Source organism: Oryctolagus cuniculus, chromosome 1, assembly GCF_964237555.1.
Source record: "Oryctolagus cuniculus chromosome 1, mOryCun1.1, whole genome shotgun sequence".
NCBI lineage: Eukaryota > Metazoa > Chordata > Mammalia > Lagomorpha > Leporidae > Oryctolagus > Oryctolagus cuniculus.
This window is the reverse complement of record NC_091432.1, coordinates 102,087,472-102,096,598: the sequence shown is the minus strand read 5'-3', so window position 1 is coordinate 102,096,598 and position 9,127 is coordinate 102,087,472. Positions and strand designations below refer to the sequence as shown.

Here is a 9,127-nt window from a genome sequence, read left to right as displayed (position 1 = left end):
CTGGAGTAGGTGGCAGGACCCTGAACCACAGCTCGTGAGCTTTCTCTCTAGCCCCAGACCGCAACTGAAGCGAGGGGGTCCCACCATGACCGCAGGACCCTCCCAGTCTGGAATAATTTAGGTTTGTCTGCTCCTTGGGGGCCCTCCTTCCCACAGCCCAAGAATGTTGTGGGTAAATAAATCATCACACACCATCCTTGCTTGGCTCAAAATTCGTACTCCCGATTGGGGCTATACCCAGGGAGACATGGGTGGGGTTCAAAGCCTGCCCCTGAAAAAGCGAGTTTTTCTGGTTAGTTAAAACCTGCTAACACAATTTAAACGCTCTGCGTCGCAAAGCACCGCTTCCACGCAGGTAGGCCCGGTCCGCTCTCCCAGTGCAGGCTCTTCGGTGCCAACAGACACGCCCGAGCTGCGCCCCGACTCCCCAGGGAAGAAGAACTCCTCCTCGGGGCGATGGCACCGCCCTCAGCGAGTCGGCTGGCACCAGCGGGAGTTTCAAGTTTCCACTCGCGGGGGAGGCGGCGGGCGCACTCCGAGCTCTGGGCTGGGCACTCCGCTCCCCTGAACCGCAGGCTTCGCCCAAGCCCGGTCCTCCCTGCCAAGGGCTCGCCCCTCCTGCGCGCGCTCGCCCGCTCCTCTCGGGGGCTCCCAGGCCCACCGCTTTGCCCCTCGCGTTTCCCCGCCTCCCGGGCCCGCGACCCCCGCGGCACCGCCCCGCGCGAGGCCTCGGGCTCACGGCCGGAGGGGAGGGGTGGGGCGGGGCGGGGCGGCCCGCGCGCGCGGCAGCGGCGGTGGCGGCGGCGTCGGTTCTCAGGCCGCGCCGCGCGGGGCCGGGCGGCCGGCAGGGGGAGGCGGGGGGCGCGGGGCAGCCCCGCCTTTCCCCCGAGGAGGCGCCGGGCGGCCATATTGCGGAGCTGTCTGCGGTGGCGGCGGCGCCTCTTCTCTTCCGCTGCCCAGCGCTCGGACCACAGTCTCTGCTTCTCTGCCGTAGGCACGCCGCGGGGCGCCGCCGCGCAGCGCTTACCTACACGCCGGGCGGCCAGGAGCCGCTCCCTCTCGGGGTAAGCCGCCGGTGCTCTCCCTTCCCCCACTCCCCGCTCCCGGGCTCGGCCGGAGACGCTGAGGTGGCGGCGAGAAGTTGCGGGGCCCGCGCTGCCGCCAGGGCCTTTGGCGCGCCCCGCCGCCGCCGTTGGGACTGCCGGGCCGGTCAGGCCGCTCCCGGGCAGGCGGGACCCCCGAGGCCCAGCCCGAACGTGCCGGGACCGGGCCAGAGTCGCCCCGCGGCCGCACGTTTCTGCTCCGGCGGGGCGTGGAGTCAGCCCTCGGCGTCGGCCTCGGTCTGTTCCCGCCGCCGGGACTGGGCCCCGGCTCGGGCTGCCGCGGTCCCGAGGGTACTTTGAAAAATGCAGCTCCCATTGAGCGAGGGCAGAATTGTTATTTTGCCGTGCAGGAAAGGCATTTATTGGGACTTCGGCCTTGCGTTGGAAAGTCAGGGGGTGTTGAATTACTAGAGAGCGTGCGTTCCGCCCTACTGGCAGAGGGATGTTGCATTACAGGGTTTGGGGCGGCAGCCGCTCCCGCCGGCCGCACGCGCGAGGCCGGGCCGCCGGGCCGCGCGCTACCTGCTGCTGCCGCCGCCGCCGCGGGGCCCCGCAGCCCTGAACTTTCTCCCGCAGCCCAGGACCCCACGTCTAGGAGCTGTAGACCCCACCAGACTAGTTCAGTGTATTACACTCCCCCCCCCCCCCTTTTTTAAAGGGCTGCAAGCTCGCTTCCCGGGCGAACTTTGAAAGGCGGCAGTGCATTATTTGAGTTTCAATAGAGCGCACCAGTTCCTGTACAGATAGGTTTCCTTAAGCGCTCGCAGTATTTGTTTTTCTCTTAATGAGATTGAAAATGTGTGAAAAGGCCACTTCGTCGTAAATGGGTTTTAGAACACAGTTGCTGTTTGGGATGGAGTATTCGCTCCCTCGCAGTCTCGTGGCCCTGAGACCGGCGTGATGTAAATGAAGAAGGCTGAGATAATAAGGGCTTATTTGACAAACGAGTACTTCGACATAGACATTACAATCTATTGTTGACGGAGCATACATTTTTTTTTTTTTAGAACACCAAACATTCTTTTATATGATGGACGGCGCTCAGAACAAACAATTGCCCTGTTCATTTGGCTAGATAAATAATGGCTTAATCCGTTTGCCAAAACAGCATGATTGGATTTGAGAAGAGAGACTGAAAATCAGGATTAGTTTTATAACTTCAGGATTTCTTTGGTTTCCCCAGTGTGCTTTATCTGTCAGACACACTAATTTACTCCAAATACCACAAAATGCAGGACGCTTTCTTTGAAGTTAGTAGTGTATTGCAAAAAGGAGTGCACTGACCTTGTTTTCTTTGCTTAGCTGCTCTTTTTTTTTTTTTTTAATTATGGAATTTAACCAACAGTCGATATATCGTTAGTAAGGAGTGAATACATAAAGAAGACTTTGAAGGCTCTCTGAGTGAGACAGCATTTGAGTATGGCTTTTAAATAGTATCTAATTCTCAGGCTTAGGGGTGATATACATTGTTTTGTGCATTGCTGTATTGCTTCACATGGAGGAGAAGGTAGCGGAGGCTCAAATAACTTGTAGAATAGATTGAATTTGTTTTGCTGTAGGGGAAATACATTGAGTCTGTTTTGCAAGTTATGGTTGCTCAAATGGAGCTTAGTTGGATGCTTTTTCTTGTGGTGGTAAGAAATGTCAGCCTTTGGTCTTCACCTCACTAACTTTCAGTCTCGGAGATGGGGAACAGGCTTATTTCCCATTCCCAAAGCAGAGTTGGGTTTCATTATTCAATTTTGTCTTTGACAGGCTCTTGAAATGAAAACCTTTTTTTAAATTTTACGTTTCATTTCTTAATATTTTATATACTACATGTGATATAATGTAATAGTCTGAAGTGTTGAAATGATGGTTTTTAATCCATTTTTAATTTAATGCATTTTAACTTACTCTATTAAAAAATGGGGGCACATCCTAACAAATATTTCCCATTTGGCAACAGAACAAGTTATGTTCTGTTAATGTTGTGAAGCCTGCATTATGCGGGTGGAACATTTCTGTAGGGTATAGCTAGTGGAGTTTGATGTCGGTGCCAGGAAGGCAGGGAAGTCCGTCTCTTGGACGGCTTGGTGCTCTCTGCAGACCAAGAGTTGGAGAGCTCTGCCTAGTTACCCTGAGAGTACCCCGTGGAGTACAGGATTCAGTGGAGCTGGATTGGGTTGCTGTGGAGTCTCCCCCTAAGAGGCTGGCCTTGCTGATTGGCTAAAGGCTGTTGCCGGAGCTTTTCCGAGTTCTTTGGCTGTGGAGGTGTCCAATGTGACCCCCAGGGAATCCCTCAGTTTCTAGTCTATTTTAGAGAAAGCCCATGTTTCCTAGTGTATTTTGCAGTATTCATATTGAATCTGTATTTTAAAACAACGAAAGTAATAAAGTAAAAAAATCCAGAAGGTTGTAAAGGAAAAAGGAAAAAGTCCTTATTCCTCAGAATGCCCCATCCCTTCCTTTTGCCCAGACTTGTTTATCATAGGTAATTGCTGTTAGCAATTCCTTGGGTATAGAAAATGACAAGAAACAAGCAAGGGTAAACATACTTTGTATCCCTTATTTGTGATTTTTAGTTTGTTTAAAAAAAGGTTATATTGTAACAAATATTGAATGGGCATTTATTGCTTGTATTAAACATTGAGCAAATCATACTTCTCAGATTTTCATCATTTGAATGAAAGCACACAATGGAATTTCCTGTTCTAATTCTCAAAATGGTGTATATACTTAAATAGATTTTCTTGATTAGTGATTGAATATGATGTTCACTTTTCATTTTCTGGAGTGTGTAGTGTTTAAATATCAGTGATAAATGATGTCATTTGGGAAAAGGGATAGATGATTTGAAATGTCCATAGAGTGCTTATATTTGTGTATCTTTTAATGGGATTGTTCATATGATTTCACTCCTTTTATTTCTTCATTCCATTTAATTGTGAACTCTAGTGTGTCAACTCCTTGAAATAGATTCATACAGGTTAGGGCTTGTGTAGGGCTTCTTTTTTTTTTCATTGAACAGCAATTGTGTGTAGAAGTCCTTGCAGGTTCACTAATTTGAGATATTTTTACTTAATAGGTAGAGAATATAAATTTGTATAAAGGTTTTATATTTTTCTACTGCAGTATTGGCAACCTTTTATAATATAATTCTAAATTGTGTATTTTAAGTTCTAATTTATATGTTAATCTGGTAGCTAATGTTCTAATGATAAAGAAATGCTAGTTACTTTTCTGTGTAGTTTATATGCATTTGAAATAAGAGACAGTGTTGGAGTTGTAGTACACTCAATTTGAGAAAGATAATTTAGTTACTGTTAACCATTTAGAGCAAGGGTCAGTGCCCTGTTGACTGGTGAGCCAAATCCAGCCTGCTTGCTTGTTTTTGTAGATAAAAGTTTTATTGGAAAGCTTACTCATACAAGCCCATTTATTTACATGTTTGTGTGGTGGCTTTTGAGCTATAGTGGCAGTATATATGGTTCAGAAAAATCATAAAATTTTTTTAAAGATTTATTTTTCTTTGAAAAGCAGTGTCAGAGGGAGAAAGAGATATTTTTTTCATCTGCTGTTTGACTCCTCAAATGCTTAGAACAGCAAGGGCTGAGCTAGGTAGAAGCTGGGAGTCAGGAACTTCATCACAGTTTCCCACTGGGTGGCAGGATCTCAAGTACTTGAGTCTTCACCCTCTCCTTTCCCAGGTGTGTTAACAGGAACCTGGGTCAGAAGTGGAGGAGCTCAGGTGCAAACTGGTACTCTGGTATGCGATGTGGGCATCCTAAGCCACAGCCTAACTGGGTGCCCACTCCCATACATAAATACTTTAATATTTATTCTCTGAAAGTTTGCCAACTCGTGATTTGCAGAAAACCATTTTACTGAAAGAATATTTTAGACACAGTACCCAGGAATGAGGTACTACATTATTTATTATTTACCCAAGATTGTAAAAGTTACAAGGTAATGAACTTCTTTGACAGTGATTGATGCAAACTTTTCCCCCTGAGTTTTAGGAAATCTTTATGGGTTGTCTGGACCTTCAGTGTGTCTTTGTGAATAATTTGTTAAATAGGATTAGCTGTAGGTGACTTTGAAGTGAGCAAATCTTCAGTTTTGAGCCCTTATATCACTTAAAATTCTTAGGTTGCAAATAACAGATAAATATTATTGAATTTACTTAAATAGTAAAGAGATGTAACATTACATAATAAAGTCCAAAGGCCCAAGAATGGCACAGGTATGGCACCCAGGACCCATTCTGTGTACAGTTCTGTCCTGTGATCTTCCCATCAGCTTCATGGCTGAGACCGCCTTCCCTGTGTGCCAGTTTGCCTGCTGTAAGAACCAGCATCCAATATGCAAAGGTATAAGAGGGGCTGCCTCTCTGGAAATTGCTCTCCGCCTCACTCCAGCAGATGTCTCATTGGCCAGGATTGGGGCACATTCGTACCTTACCAGTCACTGATAAAGGTATGTATGGAGTGGTGCTTTCTGCCAGCTCTGTTCCTATTAGATTATTTGTCTTGGTTCTCTCTTGCTTGCACCCAAGATCGGATCCAAGATTGATCTATCATACGTAAACATTCACAGTTAGTTTAGGGAGAATGAGTTTGTGGCATATTGGGGACAGTTTTAGTTAATTATGGTATTGAAAGTATTGATACTTAGTGAAATTTTTTTTTTTTAAGATTTATTTGAGAGGCAGAGTTAAAGATAGAGACAGAGACAGAGACAGAGAGAGGTCTTCCATCTGCTGGTTCACTCCCCAAATGGCTGCAGTTGCTGGAGCCGAGCCGATCCAAAACCAGGAGCCAAGATCTTCCGGGTCTCCCAGGTGGGTGTAGGGACCCAAAGATTTCCCAGGCCAGCTGGGAAAGCAAAGCAGCCTGGACACAAACCAGTGCCCATAAGGGGTGCCGGCCCGCAGACAGAGGCTTAATTTCACAGCACCAGCCCCTAAAATTCTTGATAAAATATGGTTTGTAGGTTAAATCCAGCCTCCTTCCAGTTTTCATAAATAAAGTTTTACTTTAACACAATACAACTAAATTGCTTACATATCTATGACTTTTAAATGGTTTTTTATAGTAAAACAGTACTACCATACAGGTGTATTGACTGCATGAGAGAATATTGTCTAAAGATATTTAAGAAGTATGTTTGTTCTGTTTTAGAAAGAAGCTACTAGAATATATGCTATTTTGTTTATTTATCTTAAAGATTTTATTTATTTGAGAGGTAGCGTTTCAGACAGTGAGAGGAAGAGACAGAGAAAGGTCTTCCTTCCGTTGGTTCACTCCCCAAATGGCTGCAATGACTGGAGCCAGGAACCAGGAGCTTCTTCCGAGTCTCCCACATGGGTGCAGGGACCCACCCACTTGGGCCATCTTCTACTGCTTTCCCAGGCCATAGCAGAGAGCTGGATTGGAAGAGGAGCAGCTGGGACTAGAACTGGCACCCATATGGGATGCCTGCGCCATGGGGCCGGCCCTTTATATATGCTGTTTTGAAGTACATGAAATACAGAATTATTTTGGGAGAATTCATTGTGTTGAGTCTTTTGCTTCTTTCCTGATCCCTGAGTGACTTACATAAATATTTATTTTTCATTTTTTAAAAGGTTTATTTATTTATTTAAGGCATAATTACACAGAGAGACGAGAGATAAGAGAGAGAGCTTCCATCTAATTCAGTCCCTGAATGACCACCACAGCCAGGGCTGAGCCAATCAGAAGACAGGAGCCTGGATTGCCATCTGGGTCTACAGCATTAGTAGCAGGGGCCCAAACACTTGAACCATCTTCTGCTGTCTTTCCAGGATGTGATAGCAGGAAGCTGGATCCGAAGTAGAGCAGCTGGGTCTTGGAACCAGTACTTACATCAGATGCCAGTGTTGCAGATAGTGGCTTAACTGGCTGTGCCACACTGCCAGCTCTGTTTTTCCATTTCTAAACATATATGCATTACATGGAATTATTTAGGAAAAAGTACATTATTATTGCTATTAGTTTAACTTTTTTGGAGATTTATTTACTTGAAAGAGAGAGCGGGGTCTTCCATTTACTGCTTCACTCTTCAAATGGCTGCAATGGCCAGAACCAGACCAAAACCAGGAGCCAGGAGCTTCTTTTGGGTCTTCCATGTGGGTCCAGGTCTCTAAGCACTTGGCCATCTTCCACTACTTCCTCAGGCACATTAGTAGGCAGCTGGATTGGAAATGGAGCAGCTGGGGCTTAAACTGGCACTCATATGGGATGCCAGTGCTGTAGGCAGAAGCTTAACCTGCTATGCCATAATGCCAGCCCTAAATTTAGTATTAACACTGAGTTGAAATAAGCTCAGTTTTTTTTTTTTTTTTTAAGGTTTATTTATTTGAAAGGCAGAGTACAGAGGCAGAGAGAGAGGTCTTCTATCCTCTGGTTCACTCCCCAGATAGCCACAGCAGCTGGAGCTGGGCTGATCCGAAGCCAGGATCCAGGAGCTTCCTCCTGGTCTCCTACGTGAGTGCAGGGGCCCAAGGACTTGGGCCATCTTCTGCTGCTTTCCCAGGCCATAGCAAAGAGCTGGATCGGAAGTAGAGCAGCCGGGACTAGAACTGGCACCCATATGGGATGCTGGCACTACAGGTGGCGGCTCTACCCACTATGCCACAGTGCCAACCCTCAGCATAGTTCTTCATTAGAAAATTTAAAACTGGAAATTTGTAAGCTTGGATAGGGAAATATTAAATCTGTGTTTACATATTTTCTCTTATGAATGTAGGCAGTAGAAGCATTAGCAATACCAGATACTGTTTCTAATAGATTGCATGTATTTTTTTTAAGATTTATGTATGTATCTGAAAGAGAGAGAGAGGTCTTCTATCTGTTGGTTCACTCCCCAAGTGGCTGCAAAGGCTGGAGCTGCCCCGATTTGAAGCCAGGAACCAGGAGTTTCCTCCATGTCTCCCACGTGGGTGCAGGGGCCCAAAGACTTTGGCCATTCTCTACTGCTTTCCCAGGCCATAGCAGAGAGCTGGATCGGAAGTGGAGCAGCCGGGACTCAAACCGGCGCCCATATGCGATACCAGCACCACAGGTGGTGGCTTTACCTGCTGTGCCACAGTGCTGGCCTCGCTTGCATGTATTTTTATAATATATTACAGTTATCCCAAAATGACATTTATATTTATCATTACTTTAAAGTATAGTTGTTAGATCCGTTAGGTAGTTATTTAATATATTAATAAAGTAACACAAATTATAAGTATTACTATATCATAAATTTGTGTCTTATTTTAATAATATCTTCAATTATAATTTTTTTGGGGAATTGTATATATTATATATTTAAAAATTACTTTTCTGGCCAGCGCCGTGGCTCAGTAGGCTAATCCTCCGTCTGCGGCGCCGGCACCCAGGGTTCCATTCCCGGTCAGGGCGCCGGATTCTGTCCTGGTTGCCCCTGTTCCAGGCCAGCTCTCTGCTGGGGCCCGGGAGTGCAGTGGAGGATGGCCCAAGTGCTTGGGCCCTGCACCCCATGGGAGACCAGGAGAAGCTCCTGGCTCGGATCGGCGCAGTGCTCCAGCTGTAGCAGCTATTTTGGGGGTGAACTAATGGAAGGAAGACCTTTCTCTCTGTCTCTCTCTTTCACTGTCTAACTCTGCCTGTCAAAAAAAAAAAAAAATTACTTTTCTAGGAGTGCTGTATGCAAGGGGAAAACAAAATCCAACTAAGAACTTCCTTTGTGCATGCTGTCACTGTGTTGATTTGACTTTCAGAGTTACCTTATTAATTTAGTTTATACTTTGCTGTACTGCTTTCCAACCTCCCAGTAAATTGGCAGGGGAGTTCCTCTGGAATTTTTTTTGTCTCTGGAGAGATCAGAGTTGTATTTAGACATTGTTTCTGAGTCCCAAAAGATGGAAAATAATTACATTTAAGCTTGGGGAGAAGAATATTTTAAACATAAAATTATGCAGTCTTGTTTTAATTATTTTAGCCTCAGAGTGGACTGCACTTAGTAGTGTCTATTTTACCACCTGGCAGGTGGCCAGT

General features: G+C 46.1%; 1 protein-coding gene across 2 annotated transcripts in view; it reads left to right on the top strand.

The window, feature by feature from the left end:
* Positions 1-882: 882 nt before the first annotated feature.
* Positions 883-9,127, top strand: part of RDX (radixin) — an 84,281-nt gene continuing 76,036 nt past the window's right edge. The window contains exons 1-2 of one of the 2 annotated variants that reach the window (XM_070077871.1): positions 925-1,064; positions 5,385-5,561. In XM_070077871.1, the coding sequence (XP_069933972.1) occupies positions 5,448-5,561 (114 nt within the window). In that variant the 5' untranslated portion in view covers positions 925-1,064; positions 5,385-5,447. Of the gene's footprint in view, positions 1,065-5,384; positions 5,562-9,127 lie in introns of both variants that reach the window. The other variant, XM_051849641.2, reaches the window with a different exon arrangement.